The sequence below is a fragment of the Anomaloglossus baeobatrachus genome, chromosome 4, assembly GCF_048569485.1.
Source record: "Anomaloglossus baeobatrachus isolate aAnoBae1 chromosome 4, aAnoBae1.hap1, whole genome shotgun sequence".
Classification (NCBI taxonomy): Eukaryota; Metazoa; Chordata; class Amphibia; order Anura; family Aromobatidae; genus Anomaloglossus; species Anomaloglossus baeobatrachus.
Window position 1 is genome coordinate 75,784,683 of NC_134356.1, and position 21,061 is coordinate 75,805,743.

The 21,061-nt window shown below is 39.0% G+C and overlaps 1 protein-coding gene across 1 annotated transcript in view; it reads right to left on the minus strand.

Moving 5' to 3' along the window:
- Positions 1-21,061, minus strand: part of LOC142302311 (protocadherin Fat 4-like) — a 48,444-nt gene that overhangs the window by 18,179 nt on the left and 9,204 nt on the right. The window contains exons 3-6 of the mRNA XM_075343376.1: positions 20,791-20,890; positions 12,920-15,243; positions 8,294-8,342; positions 3,023-5,346 (exon numbers count right to left, since the gene is read on the minus strand). Coding sequence (XP_075199491.1) covers positions 3,023-5,346; positions 8,294-8,342; positions 12,920-15,243; positions 20,791-20,890 — 4,797 coding nt within the window. The remainder of the gene's footprint in view (positions 1-3,022; positions 5,347-8,293; positions 8,343-12,919; positions 15,244-20,790; positions 20,891-21,061) is intronic.

A 21,061-nucleotide genomic window follows, 5' to 3' on the forward strand; every position in this document is an offset into this window, starting at 1 on the left:
GACACAGACAGGGAAAGAGGCAGACACAGACAGGGTAAGAAACAGACATAGACAGGGTAAGAGACAGACACAAAAAGACAGACACAGACAAAGAGACAGACTGACAGGGAAAGAGACAGACAGGGAAAGAGAGGGAAAGAGAGAGACAGGTTAAGAGACAGACACAGACAGGTAAAGAGACAGACACAGACAAAGAGACAGAGACAGACACAGGGAAACAGACAGACAGGGAAAGAGAGGGAAAGAGACTGACAGGGTAAGAGACAGACAAAGACAGGTAAAGAGACAGACAAAAGAGACAGACACAGGGAAAGAGACAGAGGGAAAGAGGGAAAGAGACAGACAGGGAAAGAGAGGGAAAGAGACATTACAAGGAAAGAGATAGATAGACAGACAGGGAAAGAGATTGAGACAGACAGAGAAAGAGACAGAGACAGTCAGAGACAGACAGGGAAAGAGACAGACAGACAAAGAGATAGAGAGACAGAGAGATATATACAGAGAGGGAGACAGACATTATAATTACATTTTTATCTATTTGTTTTGTGTTTTTTGTGTGCAGAATACATTTTTGTTAATACATTCTATTTTGTTAACAGCAGTTATTAACCCGGGCAAAGCCGGGTAGTACAGATAGTATGTAAATATAGTGAAAGCATAGATTCGGAACAAACACTGATAGACTGATAATGTGTTAGAACTGGGAAGCGCTCTTGATCAGAATTGTCACTCAATGAGGAGTGCCGGTCCCAAAGCAACAAGTAAAGAGACTTTAGATCTGTGAGTTCTTCAAAATTGCTCTTGAGAATATCCCTTTATCAAACTTATTGTCTGTAAACATTGGTAGTGACTTGAACATATTTTTATACAACTTCCTAGGTGGTTTATGCATGTGTTGTTCAAATATCATAATGGTGTAATATGTAATATAATTAATTCCTTATATATTCAAATGACAAAGTTGTTCTGATGATATAGCCAGCATATGTTTCATTTGTGGTGTAATAAAAACCAGTGGGGATTTCCAGAGCATAACTCTATTTATTATATGAATAAAAGTCCATAAAAGCGGGCTGTTAAATTGTACAACGAGGTATGAAAATGTAAAGATCACTATGAAATCTTAATGGTAAAAAATGGAGGAAAAGGAAAATGGACTTGTCTCAGACTTCAATAAAGCAGTGAAATCGTACTACTACATCTACACTATGTATCTCATTTATAGGGAATCTGTCATCAGCATTTTGCTATGTAATATGAAAGCAGATTGATGTAGATACAGAGACCATGATTCCTACATTGTGTCACATATTAGGCTGTTTTGTTTCAATCAAATCACTATTTGATCAGCAGGAAATTAGCACTAAAGATTAGGTATCTCATGCCTCTTGGTCCAACCATGCACCCACCACTGATTAACAGTTTTCTATCAAAGTTCATTACACACAAAAAGCTGCTAATCAGTGGTGTGGATGATGCTACACATGGCTCCTAGAGGTGCTTTTCTGCAAAGGGGACAGGATGACTGCACCATATTGAAGGTAGTATGAATGGGTTCATACAAGATTTTGGCCAACAACCTCTTTTCTGCTGTAAAAGCATTGAAGATGGGTCATGGCTGGGTCTTCCAGCATAACAATGATCTGAAACACATACCTAGGGCAACTTAGGAGTGGATCCGTAAGTAGTATTTCAAGGTCCTGGAGTGGCCAGTCTTCAGACCTGAACTTAATAGAAAATCTTTGGAGGTAGCTCAAACTTAATGTTGCCCAGTGAAAGCCCCGAAACCTGAAAGATCTGGGGAAGTTCTGTATGGAGGAGTGCACTAAAATCCCTGCTGCAGTGTGTGCAAACTTGGTCATGAACTGCAGGAAACGTCTTGCCTCTGAAACTGCAAACAAAGGTTTCTGTACCAAATATTAAGTTCTGTTTTTCTATTGTATCAAATACTTATTTCATGCAATAAAATGCAAATTAATTGTTAAAAAATCATGCAATGTGGTTTTCTGGATTTTTTTTAAATTCTTTCTGTCACAGTTGAAGTGTCCCTTACAGACCTCTCCATTCTTTGTAAGTGGGAAACTTGCAAAATTGTCAGTTTGAAATACTTATTTCCCCATCCTGGTATATATGTCCCTCATCCTGGTATATATGGCCCAATCCTGGTATATGTGTTCCCCATCCTGGGCCCATCCTGGTATATATATCCTTCATCCTGGTATACATATCCCCAACCATGCCACACACAAAAAAAAAATACAATTATACTCACCATCTCCCCACTCCCCTGTGGTATGGTATCCTCTTCTGATTCAGTCAAGTGACTTCAGTGTGTAAGCTGCACAGCGCATGACATCACTGCCATGCACCCCCAGTTACAGACCATCAGCTGCCAGAATATTCACTGCTCTTTATGCCTGGGATTATGGGTATGGGGAGCAGTGAATATTCATTCTCTTCAATAGCAGACACACGTGATCGCTCAGCCGCAGCAGCAGCTTCAGTGCCAAAAGGAGGGTGGGTTTATGGGCATGAGAATCAGTGAATAGCGACGGCTCCTGACTCCTGTAACCCACTCTTCCACTTCCACCCCCCACAGCCAAAGTCACAACCAGGTACATCCGGACTATAAAACACATACTCCACTTTCCTCCAAAATTTTTGGGGAAAAAAGCATCTTGTAGGGGGAAAATACAGTATACTGTAAAAAAGCAGGTTTTAACAATGATAAATTCTCAAAGGGCATATTAATTAAGTATGGTGACAAGTCTGAGCATGTATTACACTTTTCAGCTATATCATTGTTGATTATAAATTTCCACAACAGAATGAATATTTATTTATACAAAAAACATTGTCTATAAAAAAATTCATTATGAAATATTTAAAAAATACCATCCAAATTATAAAATATTGGTAAATTGAAATATTGTTCTTTATAATAAGTGATATCATACTCAAAGGATAGAAATAAATATTTATATCAATATGATTATCTCACATAAATGGTTTGAATACATACCTGTGTGTCTGAAGGTGTATAGTTTTTTAACGCTTCATTTCCAATACCAGAGTCATCAGCATCTATTAGACTGTCCACAGGAACATTGTGTTGAGGCTTCAGAAAAGCAAAGTCCCTCTCACTTGGGTCCAGAGTTACACAAACATCGTAGGAATATGGTAGAGGTAATGTTCCAGAGTTAAACTGTGAAATAAACCTGGGATCCATCTGTGGATATAGACTTGTACTCAGGGAGCCAAAAGAAGATGAAGATTTGGACTCTTTGTATTTGGAGACAACTGCAATAATCACAGTTAACATGAAGAAAAAAGAAATCAATGCCAAAGCAATCACCAAGTAGAATTGTAGGTTGGACTGAGATTCCTCCTTATTAGACTGACTGCTCAGCTCAGGAAGGACCTGATGAAAATGATCAGCAATCACCATGGTCAGAGTGACTGAAGAGGAGCGGGAGGGAATTCCATTGTCTTTTACTAGAACCACAATTCCATGTTTCATGATGTCCTTCTCGTGAAATCCACGTGATGTCCTGATCTCTCCTGTGTGATGGTCAATGGTGAAGAGTGATGGTTCTGAAGATTGTAAAAAGTAAGACAACCAGGCATTGTGTCCAGAGTCAGCGTCCACTGCCACCACCTTAGATACTAAGGAGCCTTGTTCAGAGGTCCAAGGAACCATCTCAAATGTTGAGCTATCAACCTCTGGTGATGGGTACAGAATGACTGGTGAATTATCATTCTGGTCTACTATAGATATTCTTAGTGTTGTGCTGCTGTTCAGAGATGGAGATCCATTGTCTCTGGCAATAATTTGAATGTTAATTTCTCTATAAATTTCATAATCAAATGATCGTTGAGCGTAAATGACCCCGGTTACTGGATTCATGGAGATATAGGAAGTCAGAGGATCTTCTTCATCAACTTTAGTGACTATAGAATATGTTATTTTTGCATTACTTTCACTGTCCAAATCTCTTGCCTGAATACTAAATATTGAAGCTCCTGGTGAATTATTTTCTGGTATAAATGCAGTGTAACCTAATTTCTCAAACACTGGAGCATTGTCATTGACATCTGATACATCAAGTCTAATAACTTTTCTAGACGTCTTTTGTGGAGACCCTTTATCAGAGGCTTGTATTGTGATGTTATAGGATGATATCTTTTCTCTATCTAGACTACTTTTTGAAACAACTTTATGAAAATTACCTGCAGACGATATTAACTCAAATGGTAAATCCCCTGTTATTATACAATGAACTTCACCATTTTCTCCTGAGTCAGGATCATGAACTTTGATCAGCGCCACCACAGTACCAGGAGGAGAATCCTCTGGAATAAGATCTGATGATGACGTTATAGATATCTCAGGAGCATTGTCATTCTCATCTGTTATTTCTATTAAAACCTTAGCATGAGCAGCGAGGCCTCCTCCATCTTTGGCTTCTACTGAAATGTCATAATGTTTCTTAACTTCATAATCTATTTGTCCTTTTATTTTTATTTCACCATTTTTGGAATTTATAGTGAAACTTTCGAAAATACTTTTTTCTGTGTTGCTAAATGAGTAAGTGATCTGTGCATTGACTCCATCATCTTCATCACTTGCACTGACCTGCAGAATTGTAGAATTCACCGGTATATTTTCTCTGACACTTACTTTATATACATCCTGTGTAAATACTGGAGAATTATCATTGATATCATTGATGATGATATTGATCAGGGCAGTGCCTGTCTGTACAGGATTTCCCCCATCAGAAGCTGTGAGAATGAGTTCATGCTTGTTCTGTGTCTCTCGGTCTAGAGGTTTCTCTAGTATCAGCTCTGGAAATACACTGCCATCAGTGCTGACCTTCTCTCCTAGAGCAAAATACTGGTTCTCACTGAGTCTGTAGCTGATCAGAGAATTAACACCGACGTCAAGATCTTGTGCTTTTTGTAAAATAAATTTTCTTCCTGGGGAGGATAGCTCACTCATTTCTAATGTTAATATCTCATGGAGAAATGTAGGAGGATTATCATTTATATCCTGAATATCAATCTTTATACTGAAGACATTCAGTGGATTTTCCACCACAGCATCAAATGTAAGGACACAATCAGCTGCAGCTTCACACAATGTCTCCCTGTCTATCCTATCAGTAATGTACAGGTTTCCATTATTCGGATTTATACTAAAATATTTCTCTGAGATTCCTGACACAATACGTAATTTCCTTCTGGAGAGATCCTTATCATTTAATTCAAGATCCTCTGCTAAATTTCCTACAATAGAACCTTTTCTTAATTCTTCATTAATGGAATAATGAATCTGACCAGAGACTGAATGACACAGCCAGGAGAATAAGAAGGGAAATATTACTTGCCATCTGAGTCCTTGCACTGATTGTCCTTCCTGCAGTTGTAATCCAGCCATCCTTCTTGTTATATTTATAATCCAGCAGAATTAAGCAGATAATAATCCGTCTTCTCTATGAGTCCTGTACCCGGCACATCCCAGTGTGAAATGCTGTGTATTTCTTCTTGCAGTTGAACACTGTCTGCATCATGGAGGCGATTCTGGATTTGCAGAATATTTTCTTTATTGGTGAACAGCGGCGCTCTGAGGCCAATGTGGGGAACTGCAGTTTTAGTGAGTTAAATACTAAATACTTATATATAATGATGATTATTAATAAACTTTCATATTGCCAAAGTTTTGTTTTTAAAAAAGTACATAATGTTAAAAGACCAATATATTTATTTGCTTGAATTATACATGCAAAGTGTGATGTTTGATCTTTAAAAATATAGAAAAAAGTATGATCTAGTCAAATTCATTATTCTATTATATTTTCTAGATGTCGAGCTAAAGCCATATTCATATTTATTCATCAAAATCTGACATTTATCCCCCGGAGGCCAAAAAAAAGTGTTCTTATGACCTGTTTGTGTCTAGTGTGAGTTGATTTGCTTGTTTTTTTCTAGAATATAAAAATGTGCAGTTTGCCATATATTCTGTGCAGTTATCCACTGTAAAAAGGCAAAAATAAAAAAAAATGAAAAACAAAATAAAAATTAAAAACCTTTGAATCTAGGGATTCAGGGCCTATAGGTGAAATTTTGTAGCATATATTTGTATATTGTATTATCGTATTATGTTATAGTTTATAGTCTGGAAATATGCATCAGAATCAAACCTACTATAAACAGAGCCTAACAATAAAAAGTGGATAAAAGGAAAGGTATGGTATCATAAACCTAAGAAAAGTGCTGTGGTCTCTAATATGTATATAGTCTATTCGCACCACTGATATCAAATTTTAATTAACTTTTTTTTTAACTTTTTATTCATTAAGATATTTTTCATACAAACTTCAAACTGTAAACCTCTTTATTTTAAAAGGAAAAAAGTAAGTTGTAAATATAATGGCCAAGGAAAATCCTATAGGTAAACCAATATAAAAAAAATATTATCTTACTTTAATACACATTGACTTCTTTAAAGAGGACCTGTCAGTAGATCAAAAGTGGGAAGTTTTTATTCTTACTTTATTACTGCTGCTCCCCTGAGTAGGCTTTTTTTTTGTATGTTTTAAAATCTGCTGTACGGTTCCAACGTTATGAGCTTTTTTATTTAGTGCTAAGTTTTATTGCCTGGCTCTATTGTTCTTTGGGGGGGTGTCTTTAGGCTGCTTTGCATACATACTATGCGAGCCACACCTCCTTGGTAAAGACCATACAAATTAGCAGCAAAAGGCTGATAGCTCTGGAATCATGTATTAGAGTTAAAAAGCCAAATTAAGTACTTAAGCGTTAAACAGAAATGAAATAAGTACAAAAAAAGAACACTTTTGATCTAGTGACATGTCCTCTTTAAGTATATCTTATCATTTCTTTTGTATTACTTATATCAGAAGCACAGAGATAATTAGTTCATACTGAAAACACCCTCCCTTTTATCTAAAATCATAATAATATCATATTAATGTCACAAGAGTTTTAGGATAGCAATGGACACTTACTTTTTAAACATTCAGCTTGAAGGGACTGTCTACTTTATTTTTATTTTAGCAATCATGTTGGGGTCATTATTTTATGGCACCTTACTAGGATATAAGTTTTACAGGTTTTCTTCCTGTACTTGCTAGGGCAGCATTCTTAATCGAATGTACAGCCCTTCTGTTCTCAAAATAGTTGGCAGTGGAGGAGCATGTGATAAGACCTGTTCATCAGCCTCCACCAATAGAAATACACTGAATATGTAAAAGCTGTTTTTTAATTGGAGGACGGTGATGGTCACATGCTAATCCATCAGTCTATAAGGAAGGTGAAACTAACGAAATAAACAACTACATCTTAGGCTATGTTCACATGCGGCATCTTTTTTGTCAGTTCATCTTGAGTGTATCTTGACTGCATCTTAAAATGCACCAAAAACGCACCGCGGCAAAAACACAATGTGTTTTTACTACATTTTTTACGCGTTTTTACCACGTTTTGCCCAGTGCGTTTTTTAAGTCAAATCTATTGACTGGAGGGCTCAAAAACATGGTAAAAACACTAAAAGAATTGACATGCTGCATCTTGGTTGCATCTTGAAAAATGCAGCCAAGATGCAATATACAAAAGATGCCCAGTGTGGACAGCAAAATCGAAATTTCATAGACTTTGCTGGGAGAAGGAAATGCATGCATTTTAGTGCATCTTTGTGACCTCAAAAATGCACCAAAAATGCTGCAAAAGATGCCCTGTGTGAACTTAGCCTTACAGTGGGGAAAATAAGTATTTGATACACTGCACGTTTTCCCACCTACAAAGAATGGAGAGGTCTGTAATTTTTACCATAGGTACACTTCAACTGTGACAGACAGAATCCCAGACAAAAATTCCAAAAATCACATTGTATGATTCTTAAATAAATAATTTGCATTTTATTGCATGAAATAATTATTTGATCACCTACGAACCAGCAAGAATTCTGTCTCTCCCAGACCTGTTATTTTTTCTTTAAGAATCCCCCATACTCTTCACTCATTAACTGTATTAATTCACCTGTTTCAACCCATTACTTGTAAAAATTACACCTGTCCACACACTCAATCACACCCCAACTTCTTGACCATCACCAAGATCAAAGAGCTGTTTAAGGACACCAGGGACAAATGGTAGACCTCAACAAGGCTGGGATGGGCTACAGGACAATAGGCAAGTGGCATGGTGAGAAAGCAACAACTGTTGGTGCAATTATTAGAAAATAAAAGAAACACAAGATGACTGTCAATCTTACTTGGTCTGGGGTTCCATGCAACATCTTGCCATGTGGGGTAAGCATGTTTCTGAGAAAGGTCAGGAATCAATACAGAACTACACAGGAGGACGAGGTTAATGACCTGAATAGAGCTGGCACCACAGTGTCAAAGATTACAATTTGTAACACACTACGCCATCATAGATTAAAATCTCTCAGGGCAAACAAGGTCCCCCTGCTCATGCCAGCACATGTCCAGGCCCTTTTGAAGTTTGCCAATGACCATCTGGATGATCCAGAAGAGGCATGTGATCAGGTGAGACCAAAATAGAACTTTTTGGTATCAACTCCACTCGCCGTGTTTGGAGGTATAGGAAGGATGAGTACAACTTCAAGAACAGTAGTCTCCCAGACTACGCGTTTCGGCATGAGGACCATGTAGAAGGCTCATTCACGCCGAAACGCTTATGCGGGCTTTGCACACTACGACATCGCAGGCCGATGCTGCGATGCCGAGTGCGATAGTGCCCGCCCCCGTCGCAGCAGCGATATGTGGTGATAGCTGGCGTAGCGAAAATTATCGCTACGCCAGCTTCACACACACACTCACCTGCCGTGCGACGTCCCTGTGGCCGGCGACCCTCCTCCTTGTTAAGGGGGCGGGTCGTGCGGCGTCACTGCGACGTCACACGGCAGGCGGCCAATCGGAGCGGAGGGGCGGAGATGAGCAGGATGTAAACATCCTGCCCATCTCCTTCCTTCCGCATATCCTACGGAAGCCGCAGTGACACCGGTAGGAGATGTTCCTCGCTCCTGCGGCTTCACACACAGCGATGTGTGCTGCCGCAGGAGCGAGGAACGACATCGGACTGTCGCGTCAGCGTAATTATGAATTACGCCGACGCTGCACCGATGATACGATTACGACGATTTTGCGCTCGTTAATCGTATCATCGAGACTTTACACACTGCGATGTCGCATGCGATGCCGGAAGTGCGTCATTTTCAATTTGACCCCACCGACATCGCACCTGCGATGTCGCAGTGTGCAAAGCCCGCCATAGTCCGGGAGACTACTACCCCTATCCGACACTTGTTCTTTGCCCAATGTGTGGATTGATTTTTAACTACTTTGTTTCAAATAAAACTACTTTACAAAAGGAAATTTTTTAAAAGAACAACTATTGAGTCCTCGTATTTGTCCACTGGAATTTGGATCATTATTACTGCATTTGACTTTCGTGGCTGGCTCCTGCCCTGCTTTCCTTGCAGACTCTATTTCCAGACCAGCTAGAAAATTGGATTGTGGAGCGCACCACTCATGCTGGAACAATATGTTATATTTGGGTGCACCCTGGTGCGGAAGAATTAGCATGAAACAAGGGAAGGAAAAGAATCCGCACATACAAGCAGAGGCACACCAATAGTATAATGTAAAAAACACACCTTTATTTATGCACATGAAAAACACGTATTAAAAACCATTAAAAAACATACAACACAACACAAGAGCACCGCGGAAGCAAGACTCAATGCCCAAAATGACGTATGTCACAGATGACCAAAATGGTCAAAAAAGTGCAATATAATATCAAGAGAATGTATACAAAAATAATGAAGAAGACCAAAACCCTGGACAGGACAGAAATTGCATATCACATGTTATAGATGATAACGGTCCATATAATGGCATCAGATGACCAAAGTGGTATAACAGATGTTAATCGCAATGCATATAATAATACACGCATATTACAATGTAGGTCAGACCTTGCAAACCTGTGTGCTGTGTCAGGAGAACATACAGGGAATGCTATAGGGACCAAAATAGGTCACTTAGTGATAGTTAGTGTGATATGTCCCTGGCGAAAACCATGTGGTTTAGTAGCCACACTATAGATCCTATATAGATACCAGAGCATGTGGTGGTGAAAATATGGCAATCCCAAAACCCTAAAGTAGTAACTACAAAGGATATACGTCAATATTCAAATTGAGGAGACGCAGCTGCAATGCGACAGACAGGAACCGCACAACGGATACAGTGTGCTATAAACCGTCTGTTCAATCGAAGATGCGAAACCACATGAACACATGAATGGTCATCGATTATACCACAAGATAATTGTCTGATTCAGAGAATAAAGGTGCTGAGCACTGATTGCATCCGTATTTCAACCCACATAAACGCAACCATAAGCGTGACCAGGTCCAAGGAGTATAATAACTTCCTTGGAGGGAGTGGGAAAGAAAGGATGGGAATGTGCCCAGGTTTTGAGGCCGAGGGGTAATTGGTGGTATTAACCCATATGATGCCTGCATGTGAAAGAGGCAGAATGTATACCAAAAACGGTCAAATACAAAGTAGTCAACTGCCTAAGGCCATGCGGCCCAAATCCTGTCCTGTGAAGGGGGACAGGACAATGCAATATAGTCACCAGTCATGAGTCCAGGGGAGGTCAGTCAAATGGTGAGGGCGATCAGTCAGGCCGGGTGCTCTAGATTAAGGGCCGACGCGTGTCGCCGCACCAGCGGCTTCGTCAGGGCAGGTAGCTACGTTGCAAACAAAGGCGTGGTATATATAGCTGTCTGAGTCATATTATTACGCGGTATGTACACACCTGTGAGACTGTGGATTGGACTGAGGCAGTGTGTCCGGACGCCATGTTGCGCATGCGCATTATGATACAGCAGCAGTGGCAAATAGCCGAACAAAAGCATTCTACTGCGCATGCGCGATTGCGGGCGGACGGAAAAGCCAAGTGGCCAAATTACTTCAAAAGGCGAAGCCGTATCCAGTATAAACATGAGTCGTCGCATGCATATGCGCTAGAACGGACGGGCATGGGAGCTAAATGGCCGCCACTACGACCGGGCGGAAGTCATCCGGGATTCATATGGCGAAGTCATTAATATGACGTCATAGAGACGTAACTACTGAATGGGTAGATCGTGAATATCAGCAGAGAGGGGAGACTGATCACGACCCTGTGGCCAAATAAACCTTAGTGGTATAGATGATAACACAAATGAGGTATATAGACGGAGACATTCTCTGTCAGAGATATGCCAAAAACCGATAAGTGTGTGGCCATATAGAGACCAGAACCATCAGCCTGCAATAATGCAGGCATGCTAATGCATAGGTACAAACCATAATGTTATCGTGCTCGATAAATGCACAAGCACCCCATTGAGTGATTTAATACCTAATGGTTTAAATCACTTATCTGGGATCACCCAACCTGCACCGGCATTTTTGACAAAAGATGCAGACGTGCATATATGCTTATGCCCCAGACACTAAAAGGTCCTTTAAGATGGAACATACGGGCATAACTCCATATAGCAGTGCATATAACTACATATATAGTCGGATTTTTACCCGAATCCTATAGGTAAAATGTCGCAGTGTGCAAAGCCCGCCATAGTCCGGGAGACTACTACCCCTATCCGACACTTGTTCTTTGCCCAATGTGTGGATTGATTTTTAACTACTTTGTTTCAAATAAAACTACTTTACAAAAGGAAATTTTTTAAAAGAACAACTATTGAGTCCTCGTATTTGTCCACTGGAATTTGGATCATTATTACTGCATTTGACTTTCGTGGCTGGCTCCTGCCCTGCTTTCCTTGCAGACTCTATTTCCAGACCATACTAAAGATCCACACATCAGGGAGTACCGGTAAGCTGGCTGGGGGAATTTTTGTTTGTGTAATCCTGATATATATAGCCCTAATACAGGTATATATGTCCCCCATTCTGGTATATACGTAACCATCCTGGTATATGTGTTCCTCATCCTGGGCCCATCCTTGTATATATGTCCATCATGCTGGTATATATGTCCCCAACCATGCATGCTGCACACATAAAAAATAAACAATTATATTACCTATTTCTCCATTCCCCTGGTGCATGGTGTCCTCTTCTGATATAGACTAGCGATTTCAGTGTGTAAGTGGCAAAACGCATCACGTCATTGCCATGCATGCCCAGTTACACGCCAACACCAGCTGCCGGAATATTCACTGCTCCTCATACCTGAGATTATGGGTGAAGGGAGCAGTGAATATTCATTCTTTTTAATAGTAGACACACGTGATCGCTCAACCAATACAGCTGCTTTAGTGCTGAGAGGAGGGCGGGTTTATGGGCTTTAGAAGCACTGAATAATCATTGTCTTTATTTTCAGGTACACTAGTAGCACCAGCGTCGTCTCCTGCCTCCTGTAACCCTCTCCGCTGCTGCCATTACCCCACAGCCAAAGTCACAGCCATGTAAATCGAGACTATAAGTCCACACTCCACTTTCCTCCAAAATCTTGAGGGAAAAAACGCATCTTATAGTTAGAAATATAGGTATACAGTATAAAAACAGATTTTAACATTGATATATTCTCAAAAGGAATAATAATTAAGTATGATGACAAGTCTGAGCATTTATTATAATTTACAGCTATATCACAGTTGACTATAAATTCCCAAAAATACTTATGAAAAAATGCATAATGAAATATTTCAGAAATGCCATCCAAATTTACTATAAAATATTGTTTAATTGGAACATTGTCATTGATAATAAGGGGCATCATATTCAAAGGATAAAAAAAAATATTTATATCAATATCATTCTCACATACAGTACATGGTTTGAAAACATACCTGTGTGTCTGAAGGTGTACAGTTTTTTAAAGCTTCATTTTCAATACCAGAGTCATCAGCATCAATTAAACTTTTCACAGGAACATTATGCTGAGGCTTCAGATAAGCAAAGTCCCTCTCACTTGGATCCAGAGTTACACAAACATCATAGGAATATGGCAGAGGTAATGTCCCAGGATTGAACTGGGAAATAAACCTGGGATCAATCTGTGGGTATAGACTTGTACTCAATGATCCAAATGAAGAAGATGATTTGGACTCTTTATATTTGGAGACAATGGCAATAATCACAGTCAACATGAAGAAAAAGGAAATTAGTGCCAAGGCGATTACCAAGTAGAATTGTAGGTTGGACTGAGATTCCTCCTTATTAGACTGACTGCTCAGCTCAGGAAGGACCTGAAGAAAATGATCAGCAATCACCATGGTCAGAGTGACTGAAGCTGAGCGGGAGGGAATCCCATTGTCTTTTACTAGAACCACAATCCCATGTTTCATGATGTCTTTTTCATGAAATCCACGTGATGTCCTGATCTCTCCTGTGTGTTGGTCAATGGTGAAGAGTGAAGGTTCTGAAGATTGTAAAAAGTAAGATAACCAGGCATTGTGTCCAGAGTCAGCGTCCACTGCCACCACCTTAGATACTAAAGAGCCTTGTTCAGAGGTCCAAGGAACCATTTCAAATGTTGAGCTATCAACCTCTGGTGATGGGTACAGGATGACTGGTGAATTATCATTCTGGTCTACTATAGATATTCTTAGTGTTGTGCTGCTGTTCAGAGATGGAGATCCATTGTCTCTGGCAATAATTTCAATGTTAATATCTCTATGAATTTCATAATCAAATGAACGTTGAGCGTAAATGACCCCAGTTACTGGATTCATGGAGATGTAAGAAGATAGAGGATCTTCTTCATCAACTTTAGTGACTATAGAATATGTTATTTTTGCATTACTTTCACTGTCCAAATCTCTTGCCTGAATACTAAATATTGAAGCTCCTGGTGAATTATTTTCTGGTATAAATGCAGTGTAACCTAATTTCTCAAACACTGGAGCATTGTCATTGACATCTGATACATCAAGTCTAATAACTTTTCTAGAAGTCTTTTGTGGAGACCCTTTATCAGAGGCTTGTATTGTGATGTTGAAGGATGATATTTTTTCTCTATCTAGAATACTTTTTGAAACAATTTTATGAAAATTACCTGCTGATGATATTAACTCAAATGGTAAATCTCCTGTTATTATACAATGAACTTCACCATTTTCTCCTGAGTCAGCATCATGAACTTGAATCAGCGCCACCATAGTACCAGGGGGAGAATCCTCTGGAATAAGATCTGATGATGAGGTTATAGATATCTCAGGAGCATTGTCATTCTCATCTGTTATTTCTAATAAAACCTTAGTATGAGCAGCGAGGCCTCCTCCATCTTTGGCTTGAACAGAAATGTCATAATGTTTCTTGACCTCATAATCTATTTTTCCTTTTATTTTTATTTCCCCAGTATCAGGATTTATAGTAAAACTTTCAAAAATACTTTTTTCTGTGTTGCTAAATGAGTAAGTGATTTGTGCATTAACACCTTCATCGTCATCACTTGCACTGACCTGCAGAATTGTAGAATTCACCGGTATATTTTCTCTGACACTTACTTTATATACATCCTGTGTAAATACTGGAGAATTATCATTGACGTCAGTGATGATGATATTGATCAGGGCAGTGCCTGTCTGTACAGGATTTCCCCCATCAGAAGCTGTGAGAATGAGTTCATGCTTGTTCTGTGTCTCTCGGTCTAGAGGTTTTTCTAGTATCAGCTCTGGAAATACACTGCCATCAGTGCTGACCTTCTCTCCAAGAGCAAAATACTGGTTCTCACTGAGTCTGTAGCTGATCAGAGAATTAACACCGACATCAATATCTTCTGCTTTTTGCAAAACAAATGTTCTTCCTGGGGAGGATAGCTCACTCATTTCTAATGTCAATGTTTCATGAAGAAATGTAGGAGGATTATCATTTATATCCTGAATATCAATCTTTACACTGAAGACATTTAGTGGATTTTCCACAACAGCATCAAATGTAAGGACACAATCAGCTGCAGCTTCACACAATGTCTCCCTGTCTATCCTATCAGCAATGTACAGGTTTCCATTGTTTAGATTTATATTAAAATATTTTTCAGAGATTTTAGACACAATACGTAATTTCCTTCTAGAGAGATCCTTAACATCTAATTCAAGATCCTTTGCTATATTTCCTACAATAGAACCTTTTCTTAATTCTTCATTAATGGAATAATGAATCTGACCAGAGACTGAATGACACAGCCAGGAGAATAAGAAGGGAAATATTACTTGCCATCTGAGTCCTTGCACTGATTGTCCTTCCTGCAGTTGTAATCCAGCCATTCTTCTTATAACCAGAAATAAAATGTTAAAATTCCTTGTTATATGTATAATCCAGCATAAAATAATCCGTCTTCTCTATGAGTCCTGTACCCGGCACATCCCAGTGTGAAATGCTGTGTATTTCTTCTTGCAGTTGAACACTGTCTGCATCATGGAGGCGATTCTGGATTTGCAGAATATTTTCTTTATTGGTGAACAGCGGCGCTCTGAGGCGAATATGGGGAACTGCATTGTCAGTGTCTTAAATATTAAATACTTACATATAATGATAATTATTAACAGTATGTAATCGTGCAACTATTTAGTTTTTAAAAAAGTACAAAATGTAAAAGGCCAATATATTTATTTTCTAGAATTATACACGAAATGTGTGGTGCGTGAGTTTTAAAAATATGGGAAAAATTGTGATCTTTTCAAATTCGTTATTCTATTATATTTTTTAGATGTGGAGCTAAAGCTATATTCACATATATTCATCTTCACTTTAAATTTATCTGCCTCTTTGTGTCTGCGGTGAGTTGATTTACCTTTTTTCAACAATATAAAAAGGTGCAGTTTGCCATACTATTCTGTGCAGTTAACCACTGTAAAAAAAAGTAAAAAAAAAAACAATAAGGAAGAACAAAACAAAAATCATAAACCTTTGAATCTAGGAATCTAGGGCCTATAGGTGATATTTTATAGAATATATTTGTATATTGTATTATCGTATTATGTTATAGTTTATAGTCTGGAGATATGTGTCAGACTCATACTACTACTACATACATACTAAGCAGAGCCTAACAATAGAAAGTGGATAAAAGGGAAGGTATTGTAATATACACCTAAGAAAAATAGTGTGGTCTCTAAAATGCATATAGTCTATTAGCAACACTGATATTGAATATTAATTAACTTCTTTATTTTTAAAAGGAAAAAAGTCACAGGTAAATAATTATAATGGTCAACGAAAATCCTATAGTTAAACCAATCTAAGAAAAATATTACAGCGGAACCTTGGTTTACGAGAACAATCCGTTCTGGGAGTGTGCTTGCAAATCAAGTTACTCATCTAGCAAAGCAAGAATTCCTATAGGAAATCATTGGAATGCAGACAATTTGTTCCACAACTTGTTCAATGTCCTATCCTGGTCCCCTATTGTGCCATTCCACACATGCACAAACACACACAACACACACAACACACACAACACACACAAACACAGACACATCCATATTATGCTCACCTTACCTTCCGTTCCCTTGCCGGCCTCCTGGTTCTTTTAGTTCGCCGGTACAGTATGTGTATCGAGGAACCTCCGCTGCCTTTGAGTAGCGGCTGACAGTGGAAGTTCCTCCATCGTCGCGATGGTTACCCGTTATACATCCTGTAGTGGTGAACTACAAGAACCGGGAGGCCGGCGATAGAACGGAAGGTAAGGTGAGCATAATATGTGTGTGTGTGTGCGTGTTTGTGTGTGTTTTTGTGTGTGTTTGTGCGGACTGCAAGAGCGGGTTAGAGCGCAGTGGAAGTACGGAACCGGAAGTGTGTGCAGTGAGTATTTGCTCGTACGGCAAAACTTGTTCATAAACTGAGTTACAAATTTACAGCAAGCTTTGCTCGTATAGCGAAATACTCGCAAACCGGGTTACTCGTTAACCGAGGTTCCAGTGTATATTACTTTAATACACATTGACTCTCTTAAAGAGGATTTGTCACCACATGAAAAGTAAGAAGTTTTTGTTCATACTTTATTACTGCTCCTCCTCTGAGTCTTTTGGTTTTTGTATGTTTCAAAATCTGTTATATGGTTTCAGCGTTTCGAGCGCTTTTATTTAGTGCAAATTTTTATGGTCTATACAAGAGGGCCTGGCTCTAAGGTTCTTTGGGGGGGTGTATTTAGGCTGCTTTGCATAAATACTCTTTGAGCCACACCCTGTAAAATTTTGCAGCAAATAAAAAGGCTCATAGCTCTGGAGCCATATGTTGGATTAAAATTAATTACGTAGGATATCAGATCAGATATCACCTACAGCAGAAATGCAGGACCTCAGAACTCAGTGGCTAATCCTGTCACGCTGCCTCAGATGGCTCCAGCAATCCACAGGTTGGTAGGCAAATGTAAAAAGGAAGACAGTAGCAGGGGAAGGTAATTAGGTGGGTCACAGGTGCTGACTCCGCAGTGATGCTATGTGCAGTGGTTAAGTTTCCTGGTCTGGGTTGACGTTTATGTGGTTCCTGGCATGTGCAGACATCCAGATCATATGGCATGAGGCAGAAGCCGGGGTGAATACAATCCCAGAAGAATCACAGACACCATAGGTTTCATAAATAAAGAGAGAGAACTTTTACTCCACATAAACTGCAGTGCTAACAATGCACACTTTAAGCCGGTCCATATAAGAGTATCCACAACTGATATTACAGTTCTTTCTGCATCAGCAGGATTAACTCTTCCTCATCCAAGCTCTGTGAGTACGTTAGCATCTTGAAATTTATAACTGTCTTGGCTTTGAGCAGTTTGTGGGCTTTCTGGATCTTGCAATGTTTGGAGCCTACCTTGATTTAGAATAAATGACAGGATAGATTTTTCCTTTCCACAGAGAGTTTCCTTCTCCTTACCAGACACAGTCAGTAGACGATAGAAGTGACTGAAAGTAGGCCCACCAACTGCAGTGCTCATACTCCTCTCCCACCACATTCAGTCCTCACCTCCTGAGTCCTCAGCCACAGACATCTTTCTCATTTTTCCTGTCAGAAGGGACCCTGAAATGTCCCCATTGCTGCATCACTTCCTTTTACCATGTAAAGCAAAGGTAGTTTTGAGAAAGGCCAGCAGAGGTCAGTGTAGGATTAGAAATGCTACTACTCTCTTAGCAAGGCTTCAGAAGGCACAGATAATATCCAACATTATAGAAAAACAAATGGCCCATCAGGGCACATCCTAGTAGTATCTACTCTGGGTCACTACATCAGCAGTAATAAAATTGTACAAAAACTGACAACTTTGGAGCTAGTGACATATCCTCTTTAAGTATATCTTGTAATTTTTTGTATTGTCTTGTAATTTTACTTACGGTATATCAGAAAAACAGAGATAATTAGTTGATACTGAAAACACCCTCCCTTTTATCTAAAATCATAATGATATAATATTAATGTCCCCAGAGTTTTAAGAAAGCAATGCCAACTTCCTTTATAAATATTCAGATTAAAGGGGTTGTCCACTTTATTTTAGCAAATGTGTTGGGGTCATTATTTTACGGCACCTAAGTAGTATATCAGTTTTACAGGTTTTCATCCTGTACTTGCTAGGGCAGCCTTCTAAATCAAAATGACAGCCCTTCTGCTCTCAAAACAGTAGTTGGAAGTGGAGGAGGATGTGACAAGACAATGGCTCCACCAATAGAAATACACTGATCATGTGACAGCTGTTTTTTAATTGGAGGATGGTGATGATCACATGGTCATCCATCAGTAGTCTATAAGGAAGGCGAAACTAAAAAATTAAACAACCACATCTAATATGATTTGTCTTAGGTAATGTTTTGTATGTATCCCTGTTAAAAGATAATGCTACTGAGTGAGCAGCAACAAGATTACATTATACAGTATTTAAAATAAATAAATTGAAAAAAATGTCTTTCGTCCAACAAAATCTACATTTTCACAGGCCATGAGTAGTCCTGAAGCTCCTCTATTTTACCTATGGATAGATTGAACATTGTTTCTGGAACAAAGTATTGACAACAAAGTTAACACATTTAATAGTTTTTCTGTCCACATGACCACTGATAGTGAATGTTGGACCTTTATCGGTACACATTTTGGGTGTCTTATGGCAGACTGTTCAGACTTTTGTCCTGAGCCTGAACAACCCCTTAAAAAAACCCATTGATCTCCATATCACTGGTCTTACTAAATTTTAATAAGAAGTAAGAGAAAGTAATTATTATAAAAAACACAGAAAAAATAAAAATAAGTAATGAAGTAATAAATATAGTTTAATATATTGTTCAGGCCAGCAAGTATGATAAAGGAGTACAGTATAAATATTAAACCTTTCAGAGTACATGAATCTTATTTTCTCTTATCTAGGGAACTACCTTTGTTTCCCCAAAAATAAGACAGGGTCTTATTTTAGTTTTTGGACTGAAAGGTAGGTTAAGGCTAATTTTCAGGGAATGCCTTACTTTTTTCCGCAAACAACAATTTACATCTATTTTTGAACAATAAAAAAAAATCAACATTTATTCAGCTATAATCATTATATTTTGGAACATCATCATACCATAAGTCTCCAAAACCTGAATTCCACCATGAATTTATTGAGATCATTTTTCCTTTTTCCATGTACAACAATCTACATTTACCAGTATTCGTGAACAAAAATTAAAAAGTGTCCAAGCAGCTACCGGTATATATAAGAAACATCTATTCACAAATAATGTATAGCTAAGAATAAATTCTAAAAGTATATCTTTATTATTTGTATCAAATATCACAAAAGGCTGAAAACAAGAGGAGTAAAGCTGGCTATATTTTTGTTATGATCAATGTAAAACAGTATATAAAATACAGCAAGGCAGATATAGTAGACCCATAATCAAGAAAATCAGACACCCCCAAAAAGAAAGCAGAAACCCTCAAAAGAATCATACTCTACAGACCCCCTTATCCAAAATATCGATGGTGGATGAGCTCTCACACACAGATCTTCATCATTCCTGTCAAAAACGTGTCATTGTCAGATCCCTTGCCATTTAAGCTGCTTTCCACTGCAGTCAAATGTATTGGTTTGCTCCCACTTGTGACCGGAAGCAGGCACATTGCTCAAGTGTAGAGTGATGCCAGCTGCACTACACGATCTGTATATGAGAGCCTAGTGTGGTATCTATGTAACCATTCTATTGTTGCTGAGCTAAACAGTTGTCGCGTGGCAGTAGATCTTTTCCAGAGTGTCAGAATTGCTTTGTGCACTGTGAGTTAGGAAGTCTGTAATGCATTGTGTTATGCTGTGCATACACTGAGGATTGTAAATGTACTTTGCTGCTCTCCTCACAACAAGCTGCCATGGAAACAGACCGAAGGAGCCTTCCACCTCACTGCTGACATGTCCAGTAAACTGGAACAGTCCAGTCTAGTCAGGAGAGAGGTAGGAAGCTCCCAGAATCTCTATCCCAGTCCATTCTGAGGGGATATCTTTTTTTCTTCTTATAATCACCTCCACAATGGAGTGAAGCTCCCTACAGCAAGGACAGATAAGGCTGAACATGTGCTCTCCTGCATACTGGTTTTCAATGCACTTCCAACCATAACCAGTGTAACGTGACTTCTAAGCCACAAACTCTGTGTACCCTACCCCCTGCAATATGGAATGGTAGTGCCAAAACCATGAGTAACTCCTTACCACTAGTGTGTGGCCATGGGGAGCCAACCCATAAATATCCCTTTATCAGTGAAGCATTACCTTGACTGTGCAGATTATTACCTCCAACAGCAAGTGAGGAGAACTGTACTTCAGCCAGTCTAAGAGGCCCAAACTTGCTTGCTGCATAAGGAGAAGACACCTACTTTCATAGGCAAATCATTAAGTGTATCTTATAGAGTGAATTGCTGCCTCTTTGGCTTTAATATAGTTTCCTCCTTCAGTAAAGAGTTGTGTTTGCAAGTTTACCGCTGCTTGTAATTGCACAAACATCACGGTCGCTCCAACAGCTGTATCAAGACACCACCTTCAT